The sequence below is a fragment of the Dendrobates tinctorius genome, unplaced genomic scaffold (assembly GCF_039654945.1).
Source record: "Dendrobates tinctorius isolate UK_male_01 unplaced genomic scaffold, ASM3965494v1 ptg000122l, whole genome shotgun sequence".
In the NCBI taxonomy this organism is placed as follows: Eukaryota; Metazoa; Chordata; class Amphibia; order Anura; family Dendrobatidae; genus Dendrobates; species Dendrobates tinctorius.
In genome coordinates this window covers 4,117,228-4,137,278 of record NW_027361790.1, presented here as the reverse complement: position 1 = coordinate 4,137,278, position 20,051 = coordinate 4,117,228, and the positions used below count along the sequence as shown (strand labels likewise).

Here is a 20,051-nt window from a genome sequence, read left to right as displayed (position 1 = left end):
CCAAGTCCTTCTCTTGTTTTGTAGTCCCGAGTATGGTCCCACTTAATGCATATGTAGCTATAGGATGACTTACTTTATTTCTGCAGGTCATCTCTTGTAATGCCCTTGAAAACTTTGCACACAGACAGCAGTTACCTGGATCTACCTTCTTACCTTTCTTATATAGTGGTACCATGTGAGCCATGCTCCAATCCATTGGCACCAACCCTGTTAAAAGAGAGTCTAAAAATATGATAAAGCCATGCACTGTGATCGGCCATTCCAGCCAGTGTCTTTGTAGTAGTCATGCAGTAGGTAATTACTGGCTTTTTTAGCCTTAATCTCTCGCTTAAATTTTGGGGTATTTAAATGTAAACAAAATTGTCTGCTAAGTCCGATTTAGAAATTTAGATGCGTTTTTAATTGTGAGTGAATGATATGTGAAGAATGTGGAGATCTGATGTAGTACATGCTCCTTAGCTAGTAACCAGTAGTCTTCTGTGCAGAAGCCCTCCCTGATGCCCCGATGTGCTGCTTTATTATTGCCAAGAATGTAGAGAAACTAAACCATTTCCAGGCAAACTGTCTACGTTAGTCCCATTTCCTGTGTATATTATTGAAACATGTGAATAGATTTACATTTCATTCCTGGGGCCTCCATTATTTCACATATTAGCCTTGATGTCAAGCCTGGCTACACAGAATGTCACGGGGAATTACTTTGCAAACAATACTCAACCCCTCTATGTACAGTGTATATGTTTTCCTAACTTCATTGCTGCTTTTCCTCTGAAATAGCCGTATGATAAGAGGAAGAGCCCCATTCCTTCTATAGAAGACCATTCTATTGTTTAACTAATTCCTTGTAAAATTGCTTTTTAAAGCAGATATTTGTAATCAAGGACAACCTATTGTAAGTACAGGTCTCTTGAGATATTTCGAGTGTTAAGGGCCTGTCACACTAAGTGATATCGCTAGAACGTCACTGGTTTTGTGACGTTATAGCGATATTGCTAGCGATATCGCTATTTGTGATACTTACCTCCGACCGCTCCCCCGCTGATTATCGCTGATCGGGCGAGAACGTCCTGGACCGTTTCTCGTCGTCAGCTTCCTGCTGGGCTTCCTGTGGCGCCGACGAGTGACGCGGACGGGAGGACGTCTTCATCGCCTCGTCTGACAGGTAAGTGACGACCCCCGACCGCGGCTATGTCACTGGTGAGATCTGCCTGTCTGGCAGCTCACTAGCGACCATTAAGCGATGCATCAGCGATCCTGACCGCGTCATATTGCAGGTCGGGATCGCTGGTGCATCGCTAAGTGTGACAGTACCTTAAGTGCCTACAATTAAGCTGCATTTACACTCAAAGATTATCCTGATTGAGCATTCTTAAGAAACCTTGTTCACAATATTCGCTCAATAAAACAGACTGATGATCACTCGATGAATTAGCACAATGCAAAAGATCATTCTTCTTGACCGTGCATAGTCCTGTGTAAACAGGACCTGCTCTGCCTAGAACACTGGCGGCCAATGCACACTCAACATTCTATTACAAATCGCTCAGATCGTTTGAGGTCTGTCTGTGTAAACAGGCTATTAAACGACCATTAATCAGCAAGTTTAGCAATCAGTGGGCGTTTAGTCCTGCTGGTTGGTCTGTGTAAACGGACCCTTCGGGACTTCACTCCATTTGTCGTCTTTTGAGCTCACATACCGAAGTGTCCATCAGTTGATCCATGAAGCTAGAGGTGATAAATTTCTCTACTCATGAATACTTTGGATGTATAATCCTGGACCATGTTTCATGAGAAATAATAATGCAGCACATTAGTTCTGTGGACCTGTATTTATAATATGCTTCCGCTAAAGGGAATACCCATCCACTCTCGTGATTGTCTGATTTACTAAATACTTGTATTTTTTGTTTTATAACAATTTTGCGTTCTGTGTTGAGCAGTTCCCAATCTTCTGCCTAGAAATGGATGACTACATGAAAAGTTCACCTTTTTCCCTTGTCAAGATGACACTTCTCCATATACCCTAGTAGGGTGTATAGATGTCATAAATGGGTTTCTCCAGCTCGGGACTGTTCCCTCTCAATTGTAGTGGGTTTTCTTATAATAATATATTTAATCTATAGTGGTTTTTCATGGCAGATATGTGACCACTCACAGCTCCTCACATTATCAGTTGCTGACTGGACTTCCTGAGGTTAACTGATCACTGGAATGGTTACATTTTACAAAGGGGTCATTATGTTGTGACAACCCCTTTAAGGTTTAAACTAAAATGTGTGTGTGTGTATATATATATATATATGTGTGTGTCTCCCACTCTCCCACAAAGATACTTTGACATTAGTTGTGAGTGGTTTAGTACAGCTGTACTTTGTCATTGTCATAGGTCGGATAAATAGTTCAGTCATATGATCCATGAGACTAGCTGCTACTTAGAGAAAGTATACAGGATGTGGTGGGCAAGTATACTTAATTCACATGAAATGCAAAAATACTGACTCGTGTGGAGACGCAGCGCTTGAGTTTCCTCCCTCCTTTAAATAGATTAAGAAGAATGTGCATACTTGACCGACATTCAGCCTTCTCTGTCCTTAAAAAATAATAGTATGGCTTTCTTGCTTTAGACCAGATGTCAGTAATAAACCAAAAAGCAGAAAAGCAGGAAAGCCTAGACGAGATTGCTAGTGACCGTAGGTATTGTGGGTAAATGGTCTGGAAAGGCATGTAATGCTGAATAAGCGCTTTCATAGTATTTTTATGTTCCGCTGTCCTGATATGAGTGTCAGGAAACAACGACCGTGCTGCATTTTTAGTTTTTCAGACTATCCCAGTCTTTAGAGCAGAGCTAAGGCTAGGTTCACAGTAGCATTAGATTAGTTTTTTTCTGTTTTAAACGTTTTTTTTTTTTTTGCTTTGCACACTTCTTTGGACAACTTCTTCTACCCCGTGCTTGGCCCCCATAAAATAATAAAGGTTATACTTACCTCTCGTGCTGGTGACGTTCTTGCAGTGTCGGCACTCACTCTCCCTGGGTTCTGGTGTGGTTGTTGTGACGTGACCTCAACGCTCAATCAGTGCTGGCATCACTGTCCCCGCCTCCTGTCGAATTGAGTAGGAAGAGGAAGCCCAGACTTGACAATTTGTCCGAAGGCGGGGAAAAATTGACAACTATTGGACTCTCTTAGAGCACACCCTTCGACCATTAAAAATATTACTGCTAAGTTGTCAAATTATTCTTAAATATTTATGAGGAATATTAGAAGAAAATATGCTCAAGTTATTTCCTAGAGACAGTAGGAGTGACAGATCATTCTTTAACATCACAGACTACTAATGGCACAGGTGTGTAAATAAAGCCAAGCCTATTTATGCAATGGTGATGGGGGTGCTGAGAAACTTTGCTGGTCCCTTTGCATATCACGAAACCAAGCAAACTAGGTCACAGGTATCAACAGCTGTATAACAGATATACCCTCCTCAACATTGAAATTGCAACACCAACATTAAAAAGTTGTGGAATTATGAAAAGCACAGGATTGATGGACATGTCCCTGATATGCAAATGATGAAAAATGGAAACAAAATTGTGAAAGCATTTTGATTTATTTAGATCACACAGGCTGCTCACAGTAGCAAGAGCAACATGTGGCTTGACGTAGTTGTTTTAAAAAAATGGCACTTAGGACAATTTGGAGAAATTGCTGTGCCACCGGTTTCACAACCAAATTAATGTAACGCTGAGCTGTTAGTGTACCTGGAATAAAGATGGGAGAAATGCAACTGCCCCACATCATCCATGGAGTAGGATCGATACGACATTCCATCCTGAAGGTCTCTTCATAGCATTGCCTACCAAGCCTAAGGCATCAAATAGTGTCTACAAAGACCATGATTGACCTCACACCACCTCTCTCAAAGGCTATCATGCTATAGAGCAAGAAGGCAATGCAGGCATGAATAGAGGTCTGTTTCACTGAAAGAATGTCTATCTAAAAACAGACCATGTATATGTATTTCTCCTTTGCCTCATTGGGGGACACAGGTACTGTGGGTGCATGCTACTGCCGCCTGGAGGCTGACACTAAGTCAAAAAAAGAGGTTAGCTCCTCTGCCGTATACACCCTCGCCCCGATTGCGGGCGGAAACCAGTTTTTTGCTTAGTGTCTGTTGGAGGCACACGTCGGTCTGTCTCAAGACTGATCTTTTTTTTTTTTTTTCTTTTTCCCCATGAAGATAAGACAGGGGCGACAGACCCTATTGAAATGGTCCGATCTCCACAAACCAACAACGGGCGAGCACGTGCGAATATCCCTCCACGTATCCTCTCCCGCAACGTGGGATATTGTCAGACCACGGAGGTGAGATACGGGCGACAGACCCTATTGAAAGGGGTCCGATCTCTCCAAACCAACAATGGGCGAGCAAGTGCGAGTGTCCCTCCATGTATCCTCTCCCGCACCATGGGACATGATGCCGGACTTAGCCCTGTCCACCCTAGGGTATTGAAACTCTAGGACGGATAGGTTCTTGTACACTGCATGCATCTCCTGTCGGTCCGCTTTTCCGCGGGCACAGACCACGCGAGTATGCGAAGCCTGCGGGTCTGAACGCGCTCAGTAGCCCTCCCCTGCGACCGAGCCCAGTGTACCAAGTCCCCCGGAGTGGGCGTTATCACTGTCGCAATCTATGGTGTCACTTACGAGAGCCTTTGGGCTCCAGATAGGGGCAGGGACAGTGGCTCACCTGTCTTAGAGGGGTCCTCTACCTCACAGGAGCCTTCGGCCTGCAGGGGCCGCTCTCACTCCAGCAGACCCGGGGGAAACTAACCCGCACGGCGTATCCCGGTCCATCCAGTTCCTCGGCATCCGTGAGCTCTGCTTCTTGCTCCCTGTCACCAGCTGTTGATAGCGAACAAGGCTCGGAATACGACTCGGACGAACCCCTTGATCTGGATACGCTGGGTGGTCAGGAAACGATTGACAGTCTAATAGAAGCCATTAACCAGACTCTGGGGATTGAGGATAATTCCACTCTGGCTTGGGCCCTAAGGTGTCATTTAAGCGAGTCAAGCGTCCCCATAGAGTATTTTGCACTCACCCTGAATTTGAGGACATGGTGCAACGACACAGAGAACAGCCGGACAGGCGTTTCTCGGGGCAGAAGGCACTCGAGGCAAAGTTATCTTTTGCCCCGGATCTCCGTAAAAAGTGGACGGAATCCCCAACGGTGGATCCACCTGTGTCGCGCTTGGCTACAAAAACTCTACTATCCGTACCTAGTGGTTCTTCAATTAAGGATCCCACTGATCGTCTCATAGAGAACTTGGCTCGCTCAGTGTTTGAGGCATCGGGATCAGCACTCTCTCCCTCGTTCGCAGCAATGTGGGTAGCCAAGGCCATGATTTCTTGGTCAGAATCATTGAATAGAGCCTTGCAAGACATAGACCTACCACCTGAAGTATCAGAAATCACAAATCAGATAGCCATGGCAGGGGACTACTTGATCAATGCATCTTTAGATGTGGTCAACTGCGCGGCACTTGCGGCCGCAAATGCAATCTCCATTAGGAGAGCACTATGGTTAAGGACATGGCAGGCCGATTCAGCCTCAAAAAAGTCCTTGACAGTGCTACCATACCAGTGTGGCCGCCTGTTCGGAGAGAAGTTAGGTCAGCTCATCTCCGACTCCACAGAAGGCAAGAGCGGTTTTCTTCCTCAACAATAGGTCAAAACACCGTTTCATCACCAGTTTCAGGTGCGTTTTCGGGCCTTCTGGCAACCCCGGGTGGACTACGGCAGCTAATGCCGCCGCGTCAAGGCGCCCCAACCAGAATAGGGACCGACAGGTCTCATATAGAGCCAACCCATTGGGGAGGATGCGTACTAACCAGTCGAGGGGATCCAGGTCCCAAAGATCTTCAGCCAAATGACTTGGGGCATTTGTCAGGCGGCTCCAGCAAGGTAGGCGTCCGCCTACTCCAGTTTCACCACGCCTGGCACATGGGTGAGGGAGCTGGTGTCCACAGGGTACAAGATAGAATTTGTCAGGTACCCCCCAAGACGATTTTTTCTTTCTCGTCTTCCCAAAGTGGATACCCGGGCAAAGGCTCTACTAGGAGGCATCGATTCGCTCAGCCACAGCGGAGTCGTTATTCCGGTACCGGAAAACGAAAAGACTCAGGGCTTCTATTCCAATATGTTTTCAGTCTTCAAAAAGGACGGGACTGTCAGGCCCGTGTTGGATCTAAAGCTCCTGAACAAATTTATCAGAATCAGACATTTCCGGATGGAGTCTCTCTGTTCAGTCATATCGGCAATGGGGCAGGGAGAGTACTTGGCCTCTATGGATATTCACGACATCTGTCTACATATCCCCATTTTTCCTCCTCATCAAAGGTTTCTACGCTTCGCCATCAACGGTCTACATTTTCAGTTTGCAGCGCTGCCCTTCGGGCTAGCCACTGCCCCCAGAGTGTTCACAAAGGTCATGGCAGTCCCCATGGCCATCCTGCACTCCCGGGGCATAGTCGTATTCCCGTACTTAGACAACCTCTTGGTCATGGGCCCTTTAAGGCGGACATGCGAGGAAAGTGTCAGCATTACGCTGGATACTCTTTCCCGCTTAGGGTGGTTGGTCAATGTAAAGAAGTCATCCATTGTTCCAGCTCAGAGAATTTCCTTTTTAGGGATGATCTTTGACACTTGCCGAGGGTTGGTAATTCTCCCTTGAGACAAGGCCTTAGCCCTCCAGCAGGGAGTGCGGGTACTGCGCCAGCCAGTCCCTCACACCATCTGTTTCTGCATGAGAATTTTAGGAAAAATGGTGGCAGCGATGGAAGCGATCCCGTTCGCCCAGTTCCATCTTCGCCCCCTGCAGCATGCCCTCCTGTCATCCTGGGACAAGAACCCGTTCACGCTCGATTATCAGTGCCGGTTGTCCTCTCAGGTCAGACCGTCACTAGAGTGGTGGACAATCAGTTCCTCCCTTCTTCAGGGGAAACTGTTGGGAACTCATTTTCTGGTTTACCTCTGGCTTCTGGTGAGGGTGGTGGAGCTGGCTGTGTTGACAGAGGAGTCGTGAGTTCTCCATCCAGGCTCCCTCTAGTGGTGACAGTAGGTAATGAAGCTGATCTAAATGGCAGAGACCTGCCACCTGAGGAGGAGGATTGTGAGTGGACATCAGGAGTCTCTGACTGGATTTAAGACAGTCGACTCCCTAATTTTGTGCTGGTGATTTTCCTGCCCTGAGGTTCTGGTTTCCAGTTCTGTTCCTGCCTTCTCAAGATAAGTTTGCTCTGCTATTTTTTCACATGAGATTTGGTCTGGTTTACTCAGTTTTTGTTGTCAGCCAGCCCCTGCTGAGGCTGTGCTGAATTTCCATTCTTATGTCTCTGTTTATGCCAGTTTGCTTTTTGTCCCTGATCAGATTGGTCTCTTTTTGCTCTGTCTTCAGAATATACCAGAGTGCTGATATAGGGAATTGAAGTCTAGCGACTTCAGGGTTTTTGTTATCAGAAAGTGTTGAACATTTTTTGGCAGGGTTTTGTGCGTGATTGCAGAAAGCATCTTTCCTTTCCTGTCCTTTCTAGTTAGTTTGGGCCCCATCGTTTGCTCAGCCTATTTTTCTATCTGTGTTTGTGTTTTCATCTTTTCTCACTGACAGTACATGTTTGGGGGCTGTCTATTGCTTTGGGGTCTGCTCTGGGGCAGTTTAGATTTCCCCTTTTCTTGCTTTAGGCTTATTTAGTTCTCCGGCTGTGACGAGGCGTCTAGGATCATCGTAGGTACGCTCCATGGCTACTGCTAGTTGTTGTGGATAGGATCAGGGGTCTGCAATCCGCTTAGTTACCAACCTCTCTGGTTTTCTGTGGCTTAGCTTGTTTTTGTTTTTCCTCCTCGGTGACTCATTCATAACAGGAAACCCTTTCCCCCAGATCACTGGCTGGTTGTCACAACAGTTGTCAGTCTCCTCGGCTGGGGAGTGGTCTTTCGCCACCACACGACCCAGGGACGGTGGTCAGCGCAGAAGGCACGTCTGCCGATCATGTTGTTGGAGATACGGGCGATCCGTCTGACTCTGCAACGGTTTCATCACCTTCCAGCAGGCCGCCCTGTCCGGATTCAGTCGGACAATGCCACGGCAGTGGCTTACATAAATCACCAAGGGGGCACCTGCAGCAGGACAACCATGCGCGAGGTAGGGCAAGTGCTTTGCTGGGCTGAGAGGAACCGCTCTGTGATATCGGCGGTCCACATCCCGGGGGTAGAGAACTGGGTGGCAGACTTCCTTAGCCGGCAGGGGCTTGCATCCAGGGAATGGTCACTACACCCAGAGGTCTTTCAGCAGATTTACCAATGGTGGGGAACACCGGATGTGGATCTGATGGCCTCCAGGTTGAACGCCAAGGTGTCCGTATTTGTAGCCCGGTCCCGGGACCCGCAGGCATTTGCCGTGGATGCGCTGGTTCTACCATGGAATCAGTTTCGCCTCCCATACCTATTTCCCCCGCTGACACTACTTCTGAGGGTCATCAAGAAGATCAAGGCAGAAGGGGTGCCAGTGATTCTGCTGGCCCCAGACTGGCCTCGTCGGGCGTGGTACGCAGATCTAGTGCAGCTGCTCGTCGACGTGCCATGGCGACTGCCAGAGTGCCCAGATCTACTTTCTCAGGGGCCGATCTGCCACCCGAACTCAGGGGCCCTGTGTTTGACTGGCCATTGAATCTTGGATTCTGACGCAGGCAGGGTTTGGGTGCAAAGTGGTTGCTGCGATGGTTAGCGCCCGGAAGCCTGCCACAGCTCGAATTTACTACCACACCTGAAAGGTTTTCTTTGCATGGTGTCGAGACAATGGTTGTTCTCCACTGAGATTCTCCATTCCTAATATCTTGGCTTTTCTCCAGTCTGGCCTAGACTCAGGCTTGGCCCCCAGTTCTCTCAGGAGACAGATATCGTCTTTATCTGTCCTTTTTCAGTGCAGGATTGCTACCAACTTGCAGGTAAAGACTTTCATCCAGGGGGTCTCCCACTTGGTACCTCCCTATTAGGCATCTATGGACGCCTGAGACCTAAACCTGGTCCTAAGTGTTCTGCAGGAAGCTCCATTTGAGCCACTACAGAATGTGTCTTTGTCATACCTTTCCTGGAAGGTAGTGTTCCTGGTAGCTATAACATCAATCAGGCGGGTCTCTGAACTGGCAGCATTATCTTGCCGAGCCCCGTTTCTGACCTTTCACAAAGACAAGGTGATTCTTAGACCAGCTCCTCCTTTTTTGCCAAAATTCGTTTCCTCGTTTCACATTAATGAGGATATTGTCTTGCCCTCTTTCTGTCCAGCACCGGTACACCGTGTGGAAAAGGCCCTGCATACATTAGACCTGGTGAGAGCATTCAGGAGGTATGTTTCGCGGACTGCTCCCTTTCGTCAATCAGACGCGCTGTTCGTGCTCCCTGGAGGTCGCAAGAAGGGACTCGCTGCCTCAAAATCGACCATAGCCAGATGGATTCATTTGGCTATTCAGGAGTCCTACCACATCAGAGGTGCTCAGAGGTGGGCCGATTCCAGCAGGGATCAGAGCACATTCTACTCGGGCAGTGGGCGCCTCTTGGGCACTTCGGCACCAGGCTTCGACGGAACAGGTTTGCAAGGCTGCAACCTGGTCCGGCCTGCACACATTTACTAAACATTACAATATCCATACTCAGGCTTCAGCGGATGCAAACCTGGGTAGAAGGATTCACCAAGCAGCGGTGGCGCACCTTTAGACAGGAGGTGCATGCAGCTTGGATCGGTGAGTCAACTTCCCACCCAGGGACTGCTTTAGGACATCCTACAGTACCTGTGTCCCCCAATGAGGCAAAGGAGAAACATGGATTTTTGTGATAACTCATCGTAAAATGCTTTTCTCCGAGATGCTCATTGGGGGACACAGCACCCTCCCTGTGAGCCAACTGGCTTCTGTTTATTTAATTAATATGCTCTCTGTATGAGATTAGGGTGGTTATTTTCTAGACATGTTGTTACCTGTATTAAGGTTGATGTTTTCTGAGTTTTGCTTGATCTCCTACTGCTTTTGCACCAAACTGGTTTCCGCCTGCAATCGGGGCGAGGGTGTATACGGTGGAGGAGGAGCTAACCTTTTTTTTTTTTACTTTGTGTCAGCCTCCAGGCGGCAGTAGCATACACCCACAGTACCTGTGTCCCCCAATGAGCCTCTCGGAGAAAAGGATTTTATGGTGAGTTATCACAAAAATCCATGTTTTTTGATTATTATTCAATAAATTGTTTATTGCGTATTATTTTGGTTATCCCTTTTATGTCTTTCATCATTAGAATTTGTTTATACTATATTGATATTGTCTCTATTAGGCCTCTTTCACACTTCAGTTTTTTGCATCAGTTCAAATCCGCCAAAAAGGCAGACAAGCGGATCCGTTCTCAACTGATGTGAACGGATGTCACAGGATCCGTTTTCAGACGGATCCTGAAAATGAGGAAATTTAAAAAGGAGAGAGAGAGAGAGAGAGAGAGATATTGAGATTAGTGTCTGGAGGATCCGCCAGAGAAAAAAACGTTGCAAGTTCCGTTTTCAAATCTTTGAGGATGGTGACGGACAGCAGCTTTTGGCGGATCCGCAAAAAAAAAACGGATGCAACGGACGGCAATCCGTCACAATCCGCCAGTAATGGAAGTCAATGGGGAAAAAAAACGGATCCTCAAAAGAAAATTGAGGATCCGTTTTTTCAAAACCTGGCGGATTGTGACTGATTGTAAAAAACTGAAGTGTGAAAGAGGCCTTAGACATTCTTTCAGTCATATGTTTTGTTTTGTCAGGGGAGTTTAGTAATTATTTGGTAGAGAAATTTTGAAGGTTACTAGGACTGGAGGTCTCTTCCAGGATGAGACTCGCTTTTGTCTTGGATGCTCTGATAGCCAGAAATTGGTCTGAAGATTACATGGGCAACATTATAAGGAGGCAATCATGTGGTCATGTTGCCTGCATGACTTAAACATGCTACTATGGCCATCAGCATCTCCGGACATGATTCCTGTCTGCCATATCTGGGGCGTCATTGGTTGGCAGCTGTAAAGGTAGTTGTCATTCGTGGATCTTGATGATTTGCATGCCCAAGTGCATTCAGTGTGGCAGAACATTCCTCAGACAACCATTAATAACCTCATTATCCAAAAATAACAATGTTACTATGAGACATGATATGTGACCAAGTAGCCTGGTGTACTGACATCAGAATGTTCTTATGTCCTCACAGATACAAGAACATTTCCCAATAATTAATGTACTCTGTAAAAGTTCTACATTTGGATGCATCTATTTGTGGTTTCCTTCACAGAACTTAAGTGGTCAAAGCAGACTTGATTCAACAAGTCACATAAATACAAATTAAATTTTCTGTGCATAAGATACGTTGTAGGACAGTCGATTTTTCCTTCTTTTATGCTGATGCGAAGGTCTTTTGGATTTTGGCAAAATAATGTTTTTTGTTTTTTTTCTTACTTCTTCAAACCCATATGTGCATAATTCCAAGTAAAGCTGTGTTCTACAGAAGAATATCAAACGTTTGATATTGTATTATTTACTATTAATTTATGTTTGTTTGTTATTGTTTAGGAAAGAAATGTGCCAAACAGATACAAGAGGTAAGAACGGGAAAAACCCTAATAATATTGAATGCTAACTTGTAATGTACCTAGTTTATTGTATTATCGAAGTAAAAATGTCCTAAATCGAATACAATTAATCACATGTGAAGCACGAGAGATGTTTTTTCTGTGTGGTGCAGAGGTGGATAAGGTAATGATCATGGACAAATGTACATATGTAGCTGCTATTGTACTGAGTAAGAAACGAGTCAAAGAGCAAATTCTCCAGCATTGGGTATATAAATAAAAGTTCACATATGTTTGCTCTTCGTGAAAGTTTAATACAGGCATGCCAATAGTAGTTCAATCGACTTAGGCTAGTTTCGCACTAGCGTTTTTGAGCGCAGCGATGGCCTGCGCACGGCCGCCACTAAGCCCCGCCCCCTGCCGCGCCTCCGCCGGTAGCTCCGCCTACCGGCGCATGACGCTGCATGCGCCCTGCGTCCCCTATCTTTATCACTGGGGGCGCAGGCCGTGCGCAGTATGCGTTTGGCGGCGCATGCGCCTTTTTGACGGTGCGCCAGCGCAACCAAACTGCAGCAGGTTGCGTTTGGCGCAGGTCGGCGCACCGTCAAAAAGGCGCATGCGCCGCCAAACGCAAACTGCGCACGGCCTGCGCCCCCAGTGATAAAGATAGGGGACGCAGGGCGCATGCAGCGTCATGCGCCGGTAGGCGGAGCTACCAGCGGAGGCGCGGCAGGGGGCGGGGCTTAGCGGCGGCCGTGCGCAGGCCGTCGCTGCGCTCAAAAACGCTAGTGTGAAACTAGCCTTAATCATGATCTACTACATAGGAGTGCTAGTGCTACTTTTATATCTGCCCCCTGCCAGACACCTGGGAATTCGTTAATTAATTGGTGCTGCTTGAATGCAATTAACCCTATGTTGTGCAGGAGATGGAAAGACCTAATTGAAATACAAAGAATAAAAACCTCTGGTAATCAGTAATAAATACATTAATTATATTTCAAGACCAAGTCCTGTCTTATGTTCATACCCTGTGGAACTCTCGTGTGCAACATGAAAATCCAATACGATTCTCAGTTGAGGATTTTTCTTTTTAAAGCACCTCCCCTGAATGGTCTGAACACCTTTTTAATTCCTGGAAACCTAAGAGACCTGCTATCTCCTTTATGTGTTTGTAAAAAAATGTCTAGCTACGGCAGATATATTTACTGCTGTGGGATTAGTTGCATCTGAAAGATGTCTCCTGATGCATTTTATAAGAGGACCCGATGTAAATCCTGCAAATTGTATTTTGCATTCTATACATTATATCATATATATTACCCCTGTCGTGTTGCAGTTAATAAAAGTTTGTATTGTATAGTGTTGTCCTGTAATGTTACACACAAAATTTGTGATTTTATTTGCATGGTTGCTGGCTTTGCATGGTATTTGTCCACGTTTATAGAAATTTTTATAAGGAAGCCAAGAAACTTTGCGTTTATTATTTTTCTTCTGAGAAAAATCTAGGTGATAATATTAATCCCATGGGAGTAGAGGGCAGTGAATATTCATCCTCTTTAATAGTGGGCACATGTGATTGCCCAGTCACTGCAGGAAGCCGATGGTTGCAGCTTGCGGTGTGCTTGCTATTAAACAGAATGAATATTCACTGCTCCCCAAGCCCATAGTCCCTCCCACCTCTCAGCACTGGCTTCAGTGCATAGAGATGGGAAGGGCCTATGGGCGTGGGAAACAGTGAATATTAATTTTCTTTAGCAGTGGGTAAAGTGTTAGCTGAAACCACCGGCTCCTGCCTCCTGTGACCTGCTACTCCGCCCAACCCATCCACAGCCAGACTATAAGATAAGGTACATACATCTGGACTATAAGGCACAACCCCCACTCTCCTCCAAAATTTTGGAGGAAAAAAGTGCATATTATAGTCCGAAATATACGGTATGTAATGAAATGATCTGCTTCCTCTGTAGTACTTTTACAAATCATGATTAGGCCATCTATATACCATCCATAAAATTCAGTCTTATCTGAAAAAGGATTAGCATCACGGAAAAGGCATTTTTCTTCCCAAACTGCTACCACTATGTTTGCTAGCGACGATGAGAATTTTCTCCCCATACTCCCTGAGTTTGTAAAAAAAAAAAAAAAAAAATTCACCAGAAAAATAATTGCGTCAATAAAAAGGAGGCTGCTGAAATGCTGAAAAATGGAATCTGCTCCTTGTAAGTACTACCGTAATTTTTTTCAGAAAATATTTTAAATTGGATGCTATTATATTAGGAAGAAACTAGTCCTACTGAATTAGTCGGTTTTTAAGCATACTGAAGAATATTGACTGTTTTATGAGCAGAACTAAAATTGGTTACTGCAGAACATTTGTCTAACTATTTGGGAAGATACAATCAATTGGCCTTTCATCGCTTTTCACTATCAGCCTATCTTTAGTATGTAAATAAAACTAGGCATATAGAAATAACTGCACCAGATTGTGCTCTGATAGGATGACAAATGTTCTGCAGTCACCAATTATAGATCTGCTCATATAATATATAATAGTTTGCTGCTTGAGTGATATTTTTCAGTATTCTTAAAACAACTGACTAATTCAGAAAATGTTCATGGAGTTTTTCTAAGTGACCTGCACAGACCGCCCTTTTGTAAAACGGAAGTGTGAATGATTCATTAAGTTGGAGCACATTGTACTTGATATTATCGCTTAAAGGGGTTTTCTCATGTTGTCTCTTGAGCAGCTTAGAGCTTTGCGGGGTCACCTTACTGCTTGGTTGCTTGGGGGGTGGGTGGTCCTCCTTGAGTTACAGTTCTGGTCAGAAGCTTCACTCTTCTACTACTGCTGCAACACTTTAATGGTCTGGAAGTGCTTGTTCTACTGTACACTAATATCACTATATTTGCGTATAGAGATAACATGGAATTTGAACAAGGACATGGCTCAAGAAAGTGACAGCCATGATTCGGAGAACTGCTGTGAAAACTGCAAGTTCTGCTGGTTATTTTGTGAGAAGGAGAGAGGTGAGCAGCTAACTGCTGTATAGAAATCAATGGGCTAGAGATGGGTGGCTCGTATGGTAGGAGTTAGCTCCATAGAAACCCGCTAAACACTATGAAAGATAAGAGCACCCACAGAAGAATGACCGCAGGTAGGAAAAGCAAGTCGGTTGCAAACTTGCTTATTTTCATGTTGTCCAACTTCAGCAATTTTATAGCATGAGAATATCTCTTCAATTCTCAGACTATGATAGATGCAGCCGTAATGGTGCAACCTAGGAAATCAGACAAGTGATAGTAGAATTTTTCCATTAGTTCCTTGGCATTACATAGAAATTTAATTTCTCCCTGCTGTGAAATTGGGTTGAAAGGTAAGTGTTTTAGTTTTTCAAATTGCACTTTTCCTCTTAATGCCTAGAGGATAAAAATTACTATTACACATTATGGTAACCATAACATGCTGTTATAAGCCTTTTCTAACTGTTTATTGTACCCTCTTTAATTCAGGATTTATGGGTATAATTAAGTGCTAACATATAACCTACATATTATCACCTTGAGCTTTCAAATTTATTATTGTGTATGTGCAAACAAGTAATACATGTTAATTAAATATGGACATAGGACACATATTAAACATATGCTTATAAATTATAAATAAATGTTGTCAAGTTTAAATTTCTCATATATATATATATATATATATATATATATATATATATATATATATATATATAAATACAAGGGGGAAAATAAGTATTTCATACAATGCCAATTTTGGAAGCTTTCCCTCCTACAAAGAATGGAGAGGTCTGTAATTTTTCAACTTCAACTGGGAGAGACCGAATCTAAAAATGAAAAACAGAAAATTACATTGTTTCATTTTTACATAATTAATCTGAATTTTATTGCATGAAATAAGTATTTGATACAATTGAAAAACAGAACTTAATATTTGCTACAGAAACCTTTGTTTGCAATTTCCTATAGTTCTTGACCAAATTTTCACACACTGCAGTAGGGATTGTGGCCCACTCCTGAATATAGATCTTCTCCAGATCGTTCAAATTTCGGGGCTGTTGCTGGAGAACATGGAGTTTCATCTCTCTTCAGAGATTTTTTATTAGGTTCAGGTCTGGAGACTGGCTAGGCCACTCCAGGACATTGAAATGCTCCTTATGGAGCCACTCCTTAGTTGCCCTGGCTGTGTGTTTCAGGTCATTGTCATGCTGGAAGACCCAGCTATGACTCATCTATAATGCTCTTACTAAGCCCCCGTCACACACAGTGACGCACCAGCGATCCTGACAAAGATATGACCTTGTCAGGATCGCTGGTGAGCTGCCAAACAGGCAGATCTCACCAGCGATGAGGACCAGCGACGACGAGGGTAGCAAGCGAGGGCGTCGCTTAGTTACCTGCTGTGTACATTAGATACCAGCATGCTGGTGCAGGGAGCTGGTAACCAAGGTAAACAGCGTGTTTCTAAGCGCTACGCTTAGAAACCTGCTGTTTACCTTGGTTACCAGCGCCCTGCACCAGCGCGCTGGTATCTAAGGTACACAGCGGGTAACTAACTAATGCGCTCGCTTAGTAACCCGCGGTTTACCTTGGATACCAGGTTCCAGCTCGCTGACCACTGGTCTCCCGCCTGCCACACACAGCGATGCATGCTGGCCAGCGGGTGACCAACGATCAAAAAAAGTCCAGGGCTTTCGAGCACGATCAGCGACCGGTGGGCCTGTCGCTGACAGGTGTCACATATCGCTGGTGAGATCGCTGTTGCGTCACAAAACTTGTGACTTGGCAGCGATCTCGCTGTGTGTGACGGGGGCTTAAGGGAAGGTAGTTTTTGGGCAAAATCTCGAGATACATGACCCCATCCATCCTCCATTCAATATAGTGCAGTTGTCCTGTCCCCTTTGCAGAAAGCACCCCAAAGTATGATTTTTCCCCCACCAAGCTTCACGGTTGGGACGGTGTTCTTGGAGTTGTACTAAACCTTCTTCCTCCAAACACAACGAGTGGAGTTGTTAAAAAGTTTTATTTGGACTCATCTGACCACATGACCTTCTCCCATGCCTCATCTGGATCATCCAGATGGTCATAGGCGAGCTTCAAACAGGACTGGACATGTGCTGATGTGAGCAAGGGGATCTTGCGTGCCCTGCAGGATGATAATCCATAACGGCGCAGTGTGTTACTAACGGTAATGTTTGAGACTTTGGTCCCAGCTCTCTTCAGGTCATTGATCAGGTCCTCCTGTGTAGTTCTGGGCTGATTTCTGACCTTTCTCAGCATCATCCTTACCCCAAACCTGGGGATCTTGCATGGAGCCCCAGACCGAGGAAGATTGACAGTCATCTTGTGTTTCTTCCATTTTCTAATAATTGTGTAAGAGGGCAACAACCCAGCAGCAGGACCGCTACCTCTGTCTTTGTGCAAAGAGGAACAGGATGAGCACTGCCAGAACCCTGCAAAATGACCTCCAGCAGGCCACAAATGTGCATGTGTCTGCACAGACGGTTAGAAAACGACTCCATGAGGATGATTTGTGGGCCTGATGTCCACAGATGGGGGCTGTGCTCACAGCCCAACACCGTGCAGGATGCTTTGCATTTGCCACAGAACAGCAGGACTGGCAAATTCGCCACCGGCGCCCTGTGCTCTTCACAGATGAAAGCAGGTTCACACTTAGCACTTGTGACAGAGTCTGTAGACTCCGTGGAGAGCGATCTGTCTCCTGCAACATCCTTCAGCATGACCGGTTTGGCAGTGTGTCAGTAATGGTGCGGGGTGGCATTTCTTTGGAGGGCCGCACAGCCCTCCATGTGCTCGCCAGAGGTAGCCTGACTGCCATTAGGTACCAAGATGAGATCCTCAGCCCTTTCTGAGGACATATGCTGGTGCGGTTGGCCCTGGGTTCCTCCTAATGCAGGACAATGCCAGACCTCATGTGGCTGGAGTGTGTCAGCAGTTCCTGCAAGATAAAGGCACTGAAGCTATGGACCGGCCTGCCCGTTCCCCAGACCTGAATCCGATTGAGCACATCTGGGACATCATGTCTCGCTCCATCCACCAACGTCACATTGCACCACACACTGTCCAGGAGTTGGTGGATGCTTTAGTCCAGGTGTGGGAGGAGATCCCTCAGAAGACCATCCGCAACCTCATCAGGAGCATGCCCAGGCGTTGTAGGGAGGTCATACAGGCATGTGGAGACCACACACAATACTGAGCCTCATTTTGACTTGTTTTAGGCTAGTTTCACACTAGCATTACCGGGCGCAGCGCACGACCACCACTAAGCTCCGCCCCTTCTGCGCCCCCTCTGGTCAGCTCCTCCTCTGATCGCATGACGCTGCATGCGATCAGCATACCCTATATTTAGCATTGGGTATGCTGGTTGTGCAGTGGTACACTTTTGCCGTAGCTTGCGCCCTTTTGGCGCTGCGCCGAGCGCACAAAAATGCAACACAGTGTGTTTTTGTGCGCTTGGCACAGCGCCAAAAGGGCGCAAGCGCCAGTAAAATCATACCGGCACACGACCAGCGTACCCAACGCTAAATATAGGGTACGATGACCGCATGTGCAACGTCATGCGATCAGAAGAGGAGCTGACCGGAGGAGGCACGGCCAGGGACGGAGCTTAGTGGTGACCCTGCGCTGCGCCTCTGAATGCTAGTCTGAAAGTAGCCTTAAGGACATTACATTCCACTTTAATTTTGTGTGTGACTCCAAATCTAGGCCTCCATTGGTTAATGAATTTGATTTCCATTGATGATTTTTGTGTTAGTTCATTCAACTTTGTACAGAACAAAGTATTCAATGAGAATATTTCAGTCATTCAGTTCTAGGATGTGTTATTTGAGTGTTCCCTTTATTTTTTTTGAGGAGTGTATATACACACAGTTGTGCTCAAAAGTTTACATACCCCGGCAGAATTTTTGCTTTCTTGGCCTTTTTTCAGAGAATATCAATGATAATATCAAAACGTTTTCTCTACTCATGGGTAGTGGTTTGGTGAAACCATATATTTACCCGAAACATCCAAATGACCCTGATCAAAAGTTTACATACCCTGGTGATTTTGGCCTGGTAACATGCACAGAATTTGACAGAAATGGCATTGAATGTCTACTAAAGGTAACATGCATGGTTGTGGACAGGTGTCTTTTATACTGATAACAAGTTCAAACAGGTGCCATTACTACAGGTAATGAGTGGAGGACAGAGGAACCTCTTAAAGAAGAAGTTACAGGTCTGTGAGAGCCAGAAATCTTGCATGTTTTAGGTGACCAAATACTTATTTACCACCATAATTTGCAAAATAAATCTTGCCAAATCAGGCAAGGTGATTTTCTGGATTTATTTTCTCATTTTGACTCTCATAGTTGTGGTCTACCTATGATGTCAATTATAGGTCTCGCTCATCTTTTTAAGTGGGAGAACTTGCACAATTGGTGGCTGACTAAATACTTATTTTCACCACTGTATGTACAGTTGTGCTCAATAGTTTACCCCTGTACATACCCCGGCAGAATTTTTGCTTTCTTGGCCTTTTTTCAGAGAATAAGAATGATGACACAAAAACTTTTTCTCCACTCGTGGTTAGTGGTTGGGTGAATTGTCAAACTACTGTGTTTTTTTTTTAAATCATGACAACTCAAAACATCCAAATGACCCCGATCAAAAGTTTACATACCCTCGTTATTTTGGCCTGATAACATGCACAGAAGTGGACACAAATGGGTTTGAATGGCTACTAAAGGTAACATCCTCACCTGTGACCTGTGACAAATGCCAGGAAAATTGTTTGGGATGCAAAGGAAAATTGTTTGGGATGCAAAGAAAAACCCACAGATAACATCAGCTGAAATGCTGGACTCAACAACACACACAACTAGCGGTGTGGCTGTTTCAAGATGCACAATAAGGAGGCACTTGAAGAAAAATGGGCTGCATGGTCAACTCTCCCATTCTTTTTGCCAAGATGAGCAGCTTTACCATCTAAGAAAATAAAAAAACCTCATCCATAACTATCACAAAAGACTTCAAGCTGAGAGCTGTAAGCTTGACAACATTGATTTATAATTTGGACACGCCATATTTTTCTAAGTATACAGTTGTGGCCAAAAGTATTGACACCCCTGCAATTCTGTCAGATAATACTCAGTTTCTTCCTGAAAATGATTGCAAACACAAATTCTTTGGTATTATTATCTTCATTTAATTTGTCTTAAATGAAAAAACACAAAAAGAATTGTCCTAAAGCCAAATTGGATATAATTCCACACCAAACATAAAAAAGAGGGTAGACAAAAGTATTGGCACTGTTCGAAAAATCATGTGCTGCTTCTCTAATTTGTGTAATTAACAGCACCTGTAACTTACCTGTGGCACCTAACAGGTGTTGGCAA

At 45.1% G+C, this 20,051-nt stretch overlaps 1 protein-coding gene across 4 annotated transcripts in view; it reads left to right on the top strand.

The window, feature by feature from the left end:
• PAWR (pro-apoptotic WT1 regulator) overlaps positions 1 to 20,051 on the top strand; it is a 177,651-nt gene that overhangs the window by 127,279 nt on the left and 30,321 nt on the right. For all 4 annotated transcript variants that reach the window (XM_073541514.1, XM_073541513.1, XM_073541512.1 and 1 more), the window contains exon 4: positions 11,630 to 11,658. In XM_073541514.1, the coding sequence (XP_073397615.1) occupies positions 11,630 to 11,658 (29 nt within the window). The remainder of the gene's footprint in view (positions 1 to 11,629; positions 11,659 to 20,051) is intronic.